General features: G+C 42.5%; 2 protein-coding genes across 2 annotated transcripts; both read left to right on the top strand.

The window, feature by feature from the left end:
* Window positions 1-10,756: 10,756 nt before the first annotated feature.
* On the top strand, window positions 10,757-11,980 carry LOC124996183. Its single transcript, XM_047568962.1, has one exon. It carries the CDS (start codon window positions 10,768-10,770, stop codon window positions 11,902-11,904), a length of 1,137 nt encoding a protein of 378 aa, XP_047424918.1. The 5' UTR covers window positions 10,757-10,767; the 3' UTR covers window positions 11,905-11,980.
* Window positions 11,981-12,146: 166 nt separating this feature from the next.
* Window positions 12,147-14,836, top strand: LOC124996184 (uncharacterized protein K02A2.6-like). The gene is made up of 2 exons (XM_047568963.1): window positions 12,147-14,415; window positions 14,475-14,836. Exon 1 carries the CDS (start codon window positions 12,303-12,305, stop codon window positions 13,365-13,367), a length of 1,065 nt encoding a protein of 354 aa, XP_047424919.1. The 5' UTR covers window positions 12,147-12,302; the 3' UTR covers window positions 13,368-14,415; window positions 14,475-14,836.
* The last annotated feature ends 3,060 nt before the right edge of the window (window positions 14,837-17,896 follow it).

Here is a 17,896-nt window from a genome sequence, read left to right as displayed (position 1 = left end):
GTGTGTGTGTGTGTGTGTGTGTGTGTGTGTGTGGTGTGTGTGTATATGTATATATATATATATATACGCACACACACACACATAGAGAGAGAGAGAGAGAGAGAGAGAGAGAGAGAGAATACTGTATATTCAAGCCTTCAAGCTGAATTTCTCAAGATGTCTCCAAAACCTCACCGTCGCTGAATCGACTTACTGTGTAGCAGTGTGTTCATATTATAGCATAGATCAGATTACAGCAAGATCAGATGACTTATTAAACTCCGAATAAAAGCAAAAGAAAATCAGCTGTCATGAGTCACACAACTGTGGTTAATACCGATGAATGACTATAAGTGAGAATTCTGATTATAGTATAGTAGTAGTAGTAGTTGTATTCAGCCACATTACAAAAAATACAGATTACACTCTAAACAATCTAAGCTACCTTTCAGATAAATAAATAAATGTATCATTCACATTTGTAGCTCTCAAAAACAGCTTCACAAACCATTCTTTTATAAACAAAAAATTTATTGTGCTTTTTTAAGTGTATACTTGCATCACTCCAAAATGTAACTCCAGTTACAGAAATGCATCTCCTTTTCATGCCCTTTTCTGATTTTTGTACAACAAATTTACAATAACCCCTCAGATCATAGTTGCTCTCTCGTACTAAAAATAACTTTTGTATGGGGTCTGGGAGTGATTTTAAATTTTGCTCTAAACATTATTTGCATTATTTTAGAATTTAGAAAAAAAATCATTCAATTTCATTTTAGAATTTAAAATAAATCATTCAGTTTCAAAACATGAGAATTTAGAAACAATGAATTTGTGTGAGCATAATAATCAGTTTTATTAATGATACATATGGCTCTCTTTTGCAGTAGGACTATTGGATTTATAATTGTTTTATAGGTTGATCCCCACAATATACAATATGACATATAAGGTAGTATTAATGAACAATAAATCAAATGTAATGCTTTATAATTTAATTCATTAATTCATTAATTTAATTCATTCTCTACATTTATACAGGATTGCTACTGACTTAGATATTTTTCCTCTAATATATTCATTATGTTGTTTCCATGATAATTTATGATCAATCATAACCCCAAGGAACTTTGTCTCAAAAACTCTTTCAATGTTTATATTGCAAATTTTACATTCAATACCACCACTAATTTCTCGTTGATTTCAAAATATCATAAAATTTATGATATTTTATGATATTTTGCAATATTTTATTGTTTTCTGAATATTTAGAGACAATTTATTCACGTCAAACCAACTTTTAAGGATTTTTAACTCCCTTTCAGCTTCAATCAGAAGCTCCTTACATTTTTACCGGAACAAAATAAATCTGTATCATCTGCAAAATTAACACATTTTAATAAATCAGTAACATTACAAACATCATTTATGTAGAGTATAAGTCATTTTATGCTTTTATTATGCTTTTAACACTACATGTACAGCTCAGTAATATGAACCTCAACATTTTCCAAATGTCAACTGCATACCTTTGTATGCCGCAAAAAGGCTGGAGTAGGAAGTAAACAGGAAATTATTTTGCCAATCTCTGTCGAAAATGGAAGTACGTCATGAGGCTTGTGCAAGGAGGCTACCCTGCAAACATTTTGATGTTTGCAGGGTAACGACGTCATGTTGCAACCTCAACGTCTTTTGAACTGTCATGTTGTAACATAGACGTCTTCTAAACACGCATTATTCACCTTCTAAAAATAATCCAGAGTAAATGTTGATATACATATTTTTTTACAGCTGCATGTGTCGAGTTTTAGATGTTGTTTCTGCAGTGGAGTTAAAAAGAGGTTGACAAATGCAGGTAGAGGAGATGTTGACATTGCGATTTAATGTCTGTTCAACCTGCATTTCAGCATTACTTTTAAACCTCCTGGCTGCGTCATTGTTTTAATGTTTGTTCAAGGTCGAAATGTTATCTATTTAAATTGACTTATTACTGTAAAACAATTACAGTATTTACATATAGATAACACATACATTTAATGAATAATAAATTGACATAAGTTGCGGAAAACTGTGACAAATTCCCATTGAAAATGTATGGGATGTCTGAAAAAAAAAAAAACACGCAAAAAACACTGTTTTTCAAAGGTCTACTGCTCAGGCATACTTTCACCTACAGACTTCATCAACTTTAAAATGTAGACATGAGCCTTGTGTATTGGTGTATTAATCCTTGTTTTGATGGGTCTTATAGTTTTTGATCAATCACTATTCAATGACCATGATCTTTTTCGAGTGCGGAATGTTGCTGCTTAGAGTGAAAGAATCGCCTGAAACTTTTCTCTTTCCACGCTCATCCTGGCCACAATTTACACACTAGACACAAGATTTTTTCCACTAGACAAACTTGTTCTGTCTCTCAAAATGTGCTCAGCAAAGCAGTGAGACGTACAGAATTTAAACTGCGAGCCTATGTTCACGGTAAAGTTCCTGTCTGCTCTCCATTCACTCCAATGCAAATATTTTCTGCAAGAAGGAGAAGGGACCTTTGTCTTTAACTCGTGTATATGTCCAAAATATTTACTCTACAAGGACAAAAAACATATCAAAGTCTTCAAGAAGGTCTTACAACGCCCACAGTCTGCTTATTTTTCTGATTCGAGCTACCGTTTTGTCACAGTAAGCCCAAATGTGAGACCAGTGAAAAGTGGGGAAATCGAGCACGAGGTGATTTTCTCCACATTTGTCCAGTAAAAGCACGTAGGCTTTATGTATCTTTTAGGACCTTCACTTTGCTCAAGGACCGTGCCTACCGTAGTTACTTTAATTCAGGCCCTACGAAAATCAAGCAACGGCTCACTTTACCGCTTACTCGCAAACAGCGGCTCACTTTACCGCGGTCCTTGACCGACAGTACAGAGTCTGGTCTGTGTTTCTGATGCCACGGTTACCAAAGCGTTTGAGCCAGTGCAGTGATTTAGAACTATCATCAGGCAATTTGACCAGAACGTCTTTATGGGTGTCCATTATCCCTTTTTAATGTACACCCCGCAGCCAATCAACATTGTTTTTGAGTTAATTTCGGACAAAGGTACCTAATGTCTAGTGCTGATAGAGCCTATGTTTCATTGTTAAAGAAGTTTGCCAAATAAATGAAACGCGTGTTGGAACTTGCAATGTCTTCTCTCTTGCAGTGCCAGAATCTCACCTACATTTAACCTCAGACTGTAACAATGATGTATCAGATGTCAGACTGCCTCATTTTTTTCAGTTTTAACCGGAATATACAAGACATGATGGATATTCCTAACCATCAACGTATACCAAACTGAACTGAAAACCGTGACCACAAAAACCATGAACGGGACCAAACCGTGGATTTGGTGAACCATTCCACCCCTAGTATGTGAGGATGGAGGACAACAAAGGATAGGTGTCAGGATAAATAAAATAGATGGCAAGAAAGTGCAAAGTAGCAGAAAGCTGGTCATGGGAGTTGTGACAGGAATCCCAGTAAGAGTATCTGATATTGATGTGAAAGAAAATATAAATATATATTTAATAAATATATAATGGAAAAGTAAAAGGGGTCACTGTTATATGTAGTGGTAGTGTGCTAGAGAAAGCAAAGGTATGTTGGATGTGGTGGAGACCATTTAGTAAGAAAGCAGCAGAGGTGCAGAGAGGGAGTGAGCTATGCAGAGGCAGCAAAAATGGTTAGAGGTAACAAAACAAAATGACTCCAAGAACAAGAATAACAGAAAAATGCAACAGATGTGGTAAGTTGAAGGGGGAAAAGGGAGTTTTTCCTTGCCACCGTTGCCCTCAGGCTTGCTTTGAAGGTTTCAGGTCAGTTTTTGTAAAGGGTCCTGAGACAATTTGTTACCGTCTGTTATTGTCAGTTATTGACACTATATAAATACAAGTGAATTGAATTGAATTCTGATTAAGATATGAATGGACAAAGATCCCATAGATATAGTTAACTATTATAATCCGTGTGAGAAATAAAATCAAGAAATATTAAACACTGTTGGGAAAACATCGCAAGATAGAGTTATATGATGTGGGGTTCTCAACTCGCATAACTCATTGTAAGGAAGCAATAGGTCAGATGTTGTAATTGTTGAGGAATTTATAGATGATCATGGTTTGGTATAGAACATATTGGGGATGGAACATGATATAATAGCACGGAAATCACAGAAACAGCAAATGACCAAACGTTTGTACACTGTGCAATAGCAGCTGTAAGCACATGAAGTGTGTTATAAGCATACAACAGTGGTAGCGATCACTATCCTGTGATGACTATAGTTGGCATAAAGATTTGCTTTAAAAGGGAAGAGAAAATTCCTCGATGGAAATTGGGAAATACTGATTTGGATGCTTTCCAAGAGATAGGGCAGATTGAAAAAAAAACAAAGAGGAGAACCAGGTGGAAGTAAACCTATTGTAGCGACCCTGCATTAATGTGTTGTGTTATAATGACCTGTTATTTGACCTGTAGTATCTGGATGTATAGAACTACCTCATTAACTTTCCTTCATTACGCCCCTCCAAAAATAAGTAAAAAACAACAAATACAAGATATTTTTGCTTGAAATAAGCAAAAAAAAAAGCAATGCTCACGTGTTTATTCAGTGTTCATGGCATCACCGTTATTTCAAGTGTATTTAACTAATTTTAAGTTCTAAATAGTGACGTTGTCCTATATTTTACACCACCGCCAACTTGAAATAAGTTTAGAAAGTGATTATTTAAGCATTTTAGGATAAAAATAAGTCTTGAAGTTAGCTGAAAACGCTCATCTTTTTACTCATTAGGAAGTGTTTTTGTGTCATAATAGTCATAATTCATCTCAATTCAAATGCATTTAACTTACTGTAAGCTCTACAATAGTGACACTGTTCTAGATTTAAGACAACCACCTCCTTGAATGAAAAAAGTTTTGCATTACACAAACAAATATTTTCTCTGCATAAGAAAGAACATACATTTTTAGCTATGAAATGCAGGCGTAAACAGTTCTCACAATACAGTGCAGTTAGTCAGTTACACTGAGACTTCACAGCATGAAGTGGTGCTCCAGTCATGTTTTGGCTCACAGTCTGTATCTGAGCTCTCTTCGCTTTTCTTCGCAAGAAGTTCTCTGGGCCTGGGAAGAGTTCCTGCAGGTCTTCATGAGACAGAGTGCTGATCATTTCTTCACTTATATTTGTGACATAATGTAAGACACACATTGCAAGATGAACTAGTGCCAAAGAACAAACAGTATGAAACAGCTGGCTAGTATAGATAAAGGAATTACATACCTTAGTGGACTATGCATCACCATATCAGAGTGGTGAATCAAACATTGTAATCGGTTGTAATTCTCTTAATTCTGAAGCAATTTTAATTCAAATATACAGAGTGTGTATAGCAATCTACAATTTTGGAGAAACTCATAAAAGCATAAATTCTAAATAATTAACATTTTAAGTTGTGGCTATTCAGAAGGTTAATGTTTTAATATAGAATTGAGTAGATCCAACCCAGTAACTGGATTTAATTGAAACAAGTAACCAGTATCATGTTCAATTTATACAATTTATAATAAAACCAATTTCATTAAAATTAGTTCAGAATTCAGAATTATGACGTAAAAATAAAACAACAACTACGTTCAAAATGTATATGGAGCAGGAAACGATTAATTCGATTAATAATATGCTTTATTTTGTCCCTAATTGTTGTATAATCACAATATTACCCTCGAATAACATGTCCTCCTCCTCCACACTGGGTGGCGATATGTGTCTTTTCAGCTGGTTAATACCATGTTAATACGGCTCGCTTTCTGGTCGACCTATATATAATAAACAAGAGTCGCTCATGTGGCAGACCGGCATTTCAAACAACAACCATAGGGATAAGACTAATTTTTTTAATCTCGTATGCAATGTTCACACTACTTCTGGTGCAGATAAGATGCACGCTTATCCCTCGGACCGTTCTTCTACCGGCAACGTCTGCCTTCTTCTTCTACGATCGCTTTCTTGGATGTTTTTGTTCCGGGGTCACACGCCAGCGCACACATTATCTGACTGAAAACTGCGATTACCGTATACATGTCAGAGAAAATCAAATTCCAATCTCATTATCTGGGTGTCTTAATGGAATAATGAGAAGTCCAATTTTAATCGGAGTAACATGTTTACGTGCACTTAAGTTCCCCTGTTATAGTCAGATTTAGGCAATATTTTTTTTTCATGTGCATTGTGGGAACAGTAAAATGTATGCGTGCTTATGAGTGCCTTAATAATCAGGTTTAATTACTAGAAGTGATTCACTATGCAATATATGGGACATAATCACTGGAACAGAATACACTGAACATGTACTGCGTGCAGAAGTGGAAAAACACTAGAAGGCCGAATGATATGATTGTATTGAGAACAACATGTACTTAAAGGTCACAATGTATTTTCTGAAGATGTCTCGCGGGGGAGCAGGACGCGCCGGACCACAATCTAACAGAGAAAGTGTGTCAAAGAGGAGAAGGAGATGAGCCAATCAGGTGTTTACTGTAATAATAGAAAAGAACTGCTCCCGCGAAGGCAACTCAGATCCAGACTCATATCTTTGTATGTACTGTGGTCTCCACACTCTGCAGACTGTGAATAAATACTCGTACTGGACGTCATTCTCTCGTCTCTTTATTCCTCACATCAACGGACCCGGAGAGGAGAGGAAAGCAGGGCTAAAATTCCTCCTCAACAATTTGGGGGCTCGTCCGGAATGTGAAGGAAGAACGGAGTGAGGACATTTGGTTTAAACGATCGACACACAACGGCGAAAAGAGACAGAGCGCTCGAAACTGAGGTAAAGCAGAACCTGTTTATCGAATCTGCATTATTGGCAACACTAAAGTAAAAGTCTCTCTAAGCCGGAAATGTGCCATCAGTAAAAGACAAACAGACGAGTAAAACGTGTAAAGTGAAACAAAGTAACAGGGTTACTAAAGAAGAGAAGAAGAAGAAAAAGGAAAAAGGAAAAGCGCTAAAAGACGTAAGTGCATTCTAAATTGTAGCAGGGCCACAGCCGACTATTTCCGGTCGTGGCGGACTCACCGTTGGCTCGACGGGGTCACGGAGTGAGCTGGGTAAGGGGCCCGAGGGGTCGGGACCCTCAAATCACCTGAGAAGACCTAACTGGGTTAGGCATATAGAATATCTGAAATTACAGATTGTTGGTTTGAGTCCATGGGGTTATAGTCCCCTAAATTATAATATCTGAAATTACAGATTGTTGGTTTGAGTCCATGGGGTTATAGTCCCCTAAATTAGAATACCTGAAATTACAGGTGGGGTCGGGTTCGAGGCCCTGGGGTATCTCCCCTAAAGTAGTATAGTCTGCGGACTAATAAGGTGGAATTCCTGTGGAACGGGACTAGCCCTCACGAAGAAGTCGGCATATAAGAATTGGCAATAAAATTAAAGAGAGTAGTGCGTCTCGGGTTGGGATTGTAATATACATATGTATGAGCTCTAATCGTGTTGTCTCTGTGTTTGTGTGTTCGTTATGAGACTGTGAAATAAAATAAGTGTGAAATAAGGGGTGGAGAAGTTCTGAGGTGTCAGGAGCACCGCGAGTACACTAGATAGTGTCTGAAGTGATATGACAAACTGAGAGCGGAAACCTAGCGGTGATAACGCAAACTCTCAGCGTGACGGGAAACCTAACGGTGGCAACAAGTCACTAGATATCACTCAGGCTATCGTACTCAAACAGTCGCTCCAAAGGCTTGTGGTTCGGGTGTATTCCATAAATTCACCGGCTGGCCTCAGAACTAATAGAGAAGAACAGGCATAATGGAAGGAGAGTTTGAGAGAGAAATAGACGACGGGGGCTGGGGTCGTCCGCGCTCTGCGTGGGTGACCTTGGGAGTACAAATAAATAATATGTTCCGTGCAGGAGAAGCCGTTAGTGATAAGAAGGATAAAACCAAGAAACTAGCGGAAGCTAAAGAAAAGGTGCAACAATTGGTTCGGTTTAAAGGGAAAACCTTAGAAGATAAGGGGCCTTTAGGCAAATGGTTGTGGGAAAAGCAAAAAGAATGTGAGGTTAAGGTAGCAGATCTGGTAGAGCAGGGAAAACAGGCAGGTCTGTTGCAGAAGTCCAAAATAAAAACCGAAACGGAGGCCCAGGACAAGGAACGACGGGACTGGACGGAGCTCGCGGTCTGGTGGCAGAGTACTACGCACCTACATTCGGCGGACAAGAAAAAGGACAAAGGAGGTCCAAAAGAATTGGTAACCACACAAGACACCCACACTTGTCCTCCTCCATACGCCCCACCTAAGACACCCACACCCGGCATATAGCCCACTTTATACACTGCAGATAGACGACGTAGCCACAGGAGAAATTGCGAGCCCAGCACCTGTACCGGCGAGCACGACTAAGACTCCACCTCCTATGACACTGACCAGTCCTGACAAAACACCTCCAAGACCCCAGTCAGTGACTAGCAGAGACACTGAAACAGAGTACATTCCAAATAACCCTTTCCAGGACCGACAACAGCGAGAACATGGTGACATTGACTATAGAGCATACAGGGAAGCGGAGGAAGAGGTTAAGCGAGAGAGGGACAGAACCATACAGCGGTTTAAAGAATTCGAGGACCAGGGCAAGCGAGAGTTGATGCAGGACCAAGAACGAAAATCAGATAGAAACAGACCAACACCCCGCGATAACACTGATCTCATGTGGGACCTGAGCGAGGGAGAGGAGTGTGAGCCTCCAGTGACAGGAGCAGCAGCGTTTACAGGAAAAGGCAGATATGAGGGACAGACTAGGGATGTCGGAGTTAAATGGAAACTGAAGGGTGGATTGGAGAACAGGCCACAGGCTGATGAGGAGGAGGAGCAGATTGCAGAGCTAGAAAAAGAAGTAGAAGAGGCAACAGAGAGACTGAGGGCCAGCATGGAAAAGACTCAAATCTGGGTGGCTGACGCCAAGGGACGCAGACGATCCGTGGAGCACAGAGGAAAGAGGGATGAGTCCAGGGATCGACAGGACCATCACCATCTGGCTATGCCCCTACTAAGCACGGCCGGACAACCTGACAAATACAAACCGTTTCCTTTAGGGGACATCCAGACTATAGTAGACAAATTGCCCCCTGTAGTGGAGGGAGGCAACAGGTGGTTGGACAAACTGGACTCTCTGACCGCGGGACAGAAATTAGCTCTAGGGGACTTTAGAGCCGTTGCAGCAAGATGTATGACTGGGGTTGACCTGTATGACATAGAGACGGACGCCAACACTAAGGGGTTGCCTGACAATGCACCATTTACGCGACAAAGCACTGCGATCGGACAGGCCATGCGAGATAAATATCCGCTACCACACGCCGCTACAATGCCGAAACTGAGATGGAACCCCGAACAGAGCCCAAGAGAGTTTCTTACGCAGGCTAAAGATAAATGGGTGAGCAACACCGGCTGTCACCCAGGACATAAATCAGCTCAAAGGGAGTGGTTTAGACAGGCCGTCCTAGAGGGGGTCCCGGAATCCGTCAGAAATACGATGAAAAACAATCCTGACATGCAAGGGTGTGACGCTCACGTCTGGGAAAAACATCTCGTCCATCACCTCACTGCCGCACAAGAAAAAGCACTTAACGAGGGCAAAGAGTTAATTGACTTACAGGCGCAGCTGCTCAAATTACAAATAGCTGACGCTAGAAATAAAGTAAATGACAGAAAGAAAGAAAAAACCGTGCCCAAAATAATGGTGTCTACCGAACCTCAACCAAATACTCCTGATTTGTTCCCGGTTCCTCCATGGGCGCCACAGCCACCGCTCTATCCATCTGGTCCACCAGGAGGCTACTTCAGAGGTAATTACCAAAGGAGGGGACGGGCGACTAGGGGCTGGGGTGCCAGAGGATACTACGGGAGGGGCTACGGAGGTCCTCGTCCCTGCTTCCTGTGTGGAGACACGATGCACTGGGCCAGAGACTGCCCACACTATGCCCAACACCACCGAGGAGGTGGAAGACCGCCTCGAGGGGGAGGCCGTGGCTACGGACCTCCGGCACCACTGCCACCTGCGCCACCAGGGGCCGCCAGCGCACCGCCAGGGGGAGTGACCCAATTTCCAGCCTGGGGTGACGACTGTGACTATCCCCAATACGAGTGACACACCCCACAGAGTGACCCCGACAACACACTAATGGGGTTCTCTGGGGAAAAGATAACTCTGCCATTCACCAAACCATTACGCACAAAATTGGGCACCCAGGTTCTACAACACCCGTTCGTGTTCTCCCCAGATGTTCCAACTAACCTACTGGGCAGGGATCTGCTCATTAAACTCGGGGCGACAATCCTGTGTTCAGCTGACGGCCTCCAAGTCCATCTACCAGACGGAACCCGTCTGCCATGCGGTCAACAGGTCTCGGACCATGGACAATATCTCATACAACCGGTCGTTGATCCCATGGCCGACATCTATTGGGGCTTACTGAGACCTGAGACCACGAAGAGGGGGGGCATTCTCTCGGCCTACCTCGCGTGGAGGCCCTGGATATCACAGCTCCAGCCGCTCCTGTCTCCTCCCGACCCTCCACACGTAACGTTGTTTTACGATCGAACACAATGTGAGTAGTATCAGGAACAATTCCAGGAACAATTAGAAGGTAGAGAGTGGACAGTCCACTCCCAAAACATATACGTTGCTCCAGAAGGCGTAGCCGCCGGAGTTAACCTCACCACAGAACAACTAATCTGGTATAAAATGGCGGACGAAGCGGCACCACACATTTCCCTAGCATTACATCCAGAACATGAGGCTAAAGAGCTCGGTAGCATCGTAAAACGTTCTTTACAACAGACGGACTGGGCGCAAACGTCCGTCCCTCAGGTGCAGTATTCTGCCTCGACTAAAATGTACTGCATCCAGATAACAGCCACAGACACCGCCACACTTACTCATGCGCAGATATCCAGACACCACGGGCGTGAGCGGACAGATCACCCAGACACATCAGCCATGCTTAGCACATTGCCAGACACGTTGTGGTCTACAGATCCCACGGACGTGGGTCTCATTAAGTGTGAACCAGTCACGTTTGAATTACAGTACGATTATCCAATCTGGTTACGACAATATCCCCACAAACAGCAGGCGGAAGACGGCATACAAGACACTATAGACGGGCTACTACAAAAGGGGGTATTAGAACCATCTCAGTCATCTTGGATCACTGGTACAGAACTATGCACTAATGGCATTCTGTACCAGAGAAAAGGGGGAGAGAGGGTAATAATGACTTATGTAAGCGTAATGTTGGATGCAATGGAAAAACGACATCCAGCATGCACACAACACGTGGCTGGAGTAGCAAAACTCATTCAAAAGACAGCACACATAGTGATGGAACACCAACTTAACGTGCTAACAACACACAGCGTGGTAGCGTACGTGAACTCACACACATTCACACTAACGGCATTAAGACAACGCAGACTGAGCAAAATCTTAGAAGCCCCAAATCTCACGTTCACGCATGAAGGCATAAACATGGCAGAACAAATGAGCAACGGAGAACCACACCAGTGCACCGAAAGGGTGCACCGAGACGAAAAAGTACGACCTGACTTATTAAGTGAACCAATAAAAGGGGGACGTGACTTATACACTGACGGATGTTGCTACCAACATGACAAAGATGGACTGGTCTCAGCTTACGCAGTAGTAGAACAGACAGAGACAGGAACACATACAGTACGAGCAGAGAGGATCCAGGGACAGCAATCAGCACAAAGAGCAGAAGTCCTGGCAGTGATAGCAGCTCTGGAAGAGGGAAAAGACCAGATAGTAAACATATACTGTACACTGACTCTGCATATGCAGCCGGGGCAGTACACGTAGAACTCAAACAGTGGCTCAGGGCAGGGTTCCTCACAGCTAACAGGCAGCCCATCAGACACGAAACAGAAATGAGACAACTTGCAGAAGCATTACTATTACCTCAGAAAATAGCAGTGATAAAATGCAAAGGACACGAGAAACATGAATCCGCGACGAAAGCAGGTAATGACACAGCAGATGCCGCAGCCAAACAAGCAGCAGGATATACACCACACCTTGTCATGATGAACACAGAATATGAGGGACAGGTAAACACAGAAAAGGTGGTAAGCGCACAACAGGAAGCCTCCCCACAGGAAAAGACACTGTGGAAGGCTTGAGGATGTACGGAGACAAAAGGGTTCTGGAGAGGACCTGATGGCAGACCAGTAATACCACCTCAGATAAGGGAAAGAGCAATGGTGGAGGCACATGGAGTAGGACATGTGGGAGTCACACAAATGATGCATAATCTGAGACACTGGTGGCATCCATACCTAAAAGACGTGTGTAAAGAACACATACAAAGTTGTGAACAGTGTGTACAGTACAATCCCAGACCAACAGTGAAGCCACACCCCGGGCGTTTCCCACTGGAGACTCGATCAGGTAAAGAAATAATAATCGATTACACTGACATGATCAATCCAGTAAGGGGGTATAGGTATCTCCTCATGTGCGTGGATGCCTATACGGGGTGGCCAGAAGCGTGGCCGACAAAAAGAGAAGACAGTAAAACGGTAATTAAGTTCTTAATAAACCACTATATACCTCAACATGGGTTTCCGGAGAGAATCCGGTCGGACAACGGAACCCACTTTAAAAACCAAGACCTCCAACAGGTGAAACAGATGCTGGGTCTGCAGCACAAGTTCGGTACAGTGTACCACCCACAATCCCAGGGAAAAGTGGAACGAATGAATCAATCAGTCAAAACCAAATTGGCAAAAATTTGTGCACAGACCAAAATGAATTGGCTCGATGCATTACCACTAGCACTCATGGCCATTAGGAGCTCCATTAACCAAAGCACGGGTTTTACGCCATTCGAACTGCAGACAGGGAGAGCATTTCCAGGACCTCAGTCTCAGTTACCAGCAGGGGCAGTAGAAATGTCTGAGCTAACCCATAAGCTGTATTTCCATGAACTGCAAAGTCTCGTTACAGCGTATGCGAAACAGGTTGGCGACCAGCAGGCGGGAAAACACGACAGCCCCGGACCAGACGTGGACTGGGTGCTGCTAAGAGTCATCAAGAGGAAGTGGACGGAACCTCGGTGGACTGGACCGTATCAGGTGACAGAGAGGACATCACACGCAGTCCGGCTGAAAGGCAAAGGCGATACCTGGTACCACTGGAGTCAGTGTGCAGCTGCACAGGCTCCCACCCGATCGCTGAGGAACACACACAGGGACCTGTGTGCAACAACCAAGGCACCGGCGAGTGCTGAAGCAAAGCCCACCTCAACAAAAGGGGCAGAATAATCCCCAGGTGGCAAAAGGGGGTGAAGGAGTCAAACCTGAACCCTAACGGAGGAACGGTGAAATTAGCGCGTTCCTCCCAACAAGTAGCGTGCCAAGCTACCAACGCAAGCGTCAGATCAAGATCACGACGACATCAATGAACAACATCCAGTTGATAACGTATATTGTGTTCTTAATTATCGTGTTTTTATCCTTTTAGGTGGAGTCATCAGACTCCTGTGCAATAATCTAGTTGATATACCATAATTGTACGCCATTTGCGGAATTGTATGACGAGCCACACACGGGTTTAAAGCTCCACTAGAGGTCACAAGCTATCCATAACCCCTCATTAGTGTCACGTGAGAGCCAGAGGCACACGTCAGAAGGTTTAGCTTGCTTTTCTTATAAGAATCTACTCGAAATGTTGCTATACGCGAATTGGAAGGTGCTCATCCTAGCAGGAGTTGTCGCCGTAGCTGTTGTAGTAATTGTGTTCAGCATCTATGAATGGGGGCCACAGCAGGAGCATAATAGAGGAAGGCGATCAGTGAGTGGTAAGTCCACTGACGCCTGTATAAAACTTCCCTCATGGCTATACAGAACAGAATGGCTCTCGACATGATTCTGGCCGAGAAAGGGGGTGTATGTTCCATGTTTGGAGACATGTGTTGCACATTTATCCCAAACAACATGGCACCAGACGGATCTGTAACCAGAGCCCTGGAAGGCCTGAGAGCGCTCTCGAACACAATGCACGAACATTCCGGCCTCGACAACCCCATGGATGAGTGGTTTGCTAGCACGTTTGGTAAGTGGAAGAGTTTGATTTTATCCTTATTAATGTCGATTGCAGTATTTACAGCCATCCTGGTTACATGTGGCTGCTGTTGCGTGCCTTGTATTCGGTCTCTAATGGTCAGGTTTATCACTACTACCATAGAAGGTAAATCTCAGCCACCGCCTTATATGATGCCCCTCCTTCAGGATGAAGTGGAGATGGAGCTGGGAGATATCAGGGATTCGTCTGCAGTTTAAATGTCTGATTTTATACGCTGGGCTAGCTTGTGTTGATCTCTTTATAGAGATCAAAAGGGGGAATAACAATTTTTCACTTAGTTAGCTTAGGTTGATCTCTTTGTAGAGATCAAAAGGGGGAATTGTGGGAACAGTAAAATGTATGCGTGCTTATGAGTGCCTTAATAATCAGGTTTAATTACTAGAAGTGATTCACTATGCAATATATGGGACATAATCACTGGAACAGAATACACTGAACATGTACCGCGTGCAGAAGTGGAAAAACACTGGAAGGCCGAATGATATGATTGTATTGAGAACAACATGTACTTAAAGGTCACAATGTATTTTCTGAAGATGTCTCGCGGGGGGAGCAGGACACGCCGGACCACAATCTAACAGAGAAAGTGTGTCAAAGAGGAGAAGGAGATGAGCCAATCAGGTGTTTACTGTAGTAATAGAAAAGAACTGCTCCCACGAAGGCAACTCAGATCCAGACTCATATCTTTGTATGTACTGTGGTCTCCACACTCTGCAGACTGTGAATAAATACTCGTACTGGACGTCATTCTCTCGTCTCTTTATTCCTCACATCAACGGACCCGGAGAGGAGAGGAAAGCAGGGCTAAAATTCCTCCTCAACAGCATGTAAACGCACCTACTGTCACGCTGTGTTAAAAGAGTGGAGGCATGTTGTGTTATGCGCTCAGCCGCTGACTGAAGTGTTTTTCTGGTTAAAGCTAGACTTGTGCGAGTGGACCTGTGCTGAAAAGAGAAATTTAAAATGTATATAAAGAAAAGCTGCTTATCTAAGTTGTGTCTTGGGACCGCAATAAGTTCTTGATCAAACACTGTTTACCTGAAAGACCGACTTTGTTAACCTGTTGCTAAGAAACTTTTAAATCGAAAGTGGTCAACGTTTGTTCTGAGTTCCCATTAGAAAAGTAAAACTGATCATTTTACTGTTGAGAACTGCTGTGGCACGTTTGTTGCACTTGAAGCGTGTCCTATGAAAGCTAAAACCTAAGTGTTAGTTTTTGGAGAGGTGAGCGAGCCAGCCTCACAGGAGTGGTCCTAAACACACCCTCCTCCTTTTATTCTATTGTATTTTATTGTTCCCAAAAACCGGACTGCTGTGACAACCTATCTATCTCTCTCTCTCTCTCTCTCTCTCTCTCTCACATGCACACACAAACACACAGATAATTTTATGTTATTACAGTTACAAATACACACAGGAGGAGTAGTAGGATACACAAACATGCGTGCAAAAGTGCGCATTAATCTCTCACACACAGACTAACTGTGCTAACCGTAAGCTAACTCTGCTAAATGCAGGCTAACTGTGCTAACTTACAACAACACACACACATTACACAGGTAACTTTGTGATTACAGTGACACACACACATGCGCACGCAAGCGCACCCTCCTCACCCACACACACACACACTACACAGGTAATTTTGTGATTACAGTTACACACATACAAGTTACACACATGCAAGTGCGCACTCCTCACCCTCCTCACCCACAATCACACCCATCCACACCCACCCATGCACATGTGTGCGCCCTTATGCGTGCCACACATTTAAACACACATACACACATGCACACACAAACACACAGGTAACTTTATGTTATTACAGCCACATATAGACACACAGGCGCGTGCAAGCGCGCCACACACATGCACACACATGCACACACAAACACACAGGAAACTTTATGTCATTACAGTTACAGATACACTCAGGAAGAGTAGTAGGATGTACAAACATTCATGCAAAAGCACGCATTACTCTCTCACACACAGGCTAACTGTGAGCTAACTTTGCTAACCGTATGCTAACTGTGCTAAATGTGGGTTAAATGTGCTGTCACCCCTGAGCCGCAGCTCTGGGCCACAGTTGAGACCAACTCACTAATCGGGGACTCCTCTGATGTCTCTGCTGTTAATACAGCTGATCACTGTGTCCCATACATTTATGTTACAACAATAAACACCAACACACACACCTCCCCACCCACACAGGTAACTTTGTGATTACAGTTATACACACACATGTGCGTGCAAGTGCCCGAATATTCTAGTTGTCTACAATATGCAATTGCAGGATATCTACCAGGTAATTACTGGGTAAATATCTGGTAGATGTCAGGAAAATATCAAAATAAATACCAGATAAGTTGTTGCTATTTACCAGATAAATAGGTAATTTAAATACTGGGTAATTACCCAGTAAGTACTTGATAATTACAAGGTAGTTAGTTAAATACTTACCATGTAATTACCTGGTAATTACCGGACTGTAAAAGGAAGGGTTACCTAATTATTAATTTTTGTATATGTCTGTTTGTTTTGTCTGTTTTATTTATTATCATTATTACTTTCTTTTTAAATACTTATTAATGGAAGGATTATTTTACTTCATATATTCTTTATATATCCTTACTATAATATAAATAACAATGTAATGATTATTATTCCTTTATTATTGTATTAACTATTTACTGGTAAACATACAAATTATTAAAGGTAACACCATGATAGGTCTCACACGCACATCTGTGCACACACACAAATACACATTGTTCATATCTTTGTTGTTAATATCTGTATTGTTCATATCTGTATTGTCTGTATTGTATTGTCCAATAAAAAAAAATTAAAAAAAAGGAAAAAGTCAGAATCTCTGTAGTTTCTCCATCTAACAAGCCCAGTACAAATTCTGCTTTCTGCGAGTCGCTGATGGGCTGGAAACTGATCATAGTCTGTATTTGTTGTCTCCACTATCCTAACTTCATGTCTGAGCCTCCAGCCTTAAATTTTTGCATCCACGGGCCCCCCATAATAAATGGCATTGTGTTTCACCTTCTTGCATGCTGGATGTGCCAGTTACTCAACCCAGTAGAGATCCTGCCGACAACGCCAAATTTGTCACATTAAAACCAAATTGTCTTGAAAAAAAAAAAAGCATAATAAAAAGTGTCCATTGGGTAAGTGGGGAAAGGCCGGTGGTAGTGGCGCCAGTCCAACTCCAATCTCAGCTCATCTCTTGCTCTTCTTAGATTAGATTAGATTAGATTAGATTAGATTAGATTAGATTAGATTAGATTAGATTAGATTAGATTAGATTAGATTACACTGACTGGAATGACACGATTGTGTCAGCTGTTTTCATTCAGCAGGGCTATGGCCCTGTTGTAGAAACCGTCCCTCAGTCTGTTTGTCCGTGTTTTCAGCATCCTGAGACATCTGCCAGAGGGCAAGAGCTGGAACACCCGGTGCCCTGGGTGTGAACTGTCTTTCAGGATGCTGTGTGCCTTACTCAGGCAGTAGGTACTGTAGAGGTCCTGTAGGGAGGGGAGAGGGTGACTGATGATCTTCTGGGCCATGTTAATGACCCTCTTTAGTGCCTTTCTGTGTACCATGGAGCAGCTGGAAAACCACATACATAAACAATATGTCAGCACACTCTCAATGGAGCAGCGGAAGAAGACAGGAGCTCTCTCTTTAGGTTGAT

Source organism: Mugil cephalus, chromosome 19 (assembly GCF_022458985.1).
Source record: "Mugil cephalus isolate CIBA_MC_2020 chromosome 19, CIBA_Mcephalus_1.1, whole genome shotgun sequence".
NCBI lineage: Eukaryota > Metazoa > Chordata > Actinopteri > Mugiliformes > Mugilidae > Mugil > Mugil cephalus.
The sequence above is the reverse complement of the archived record's forward strand: the minus strand, read 5'-3'. Positions and strand labels throughout refer to the sequence as shown.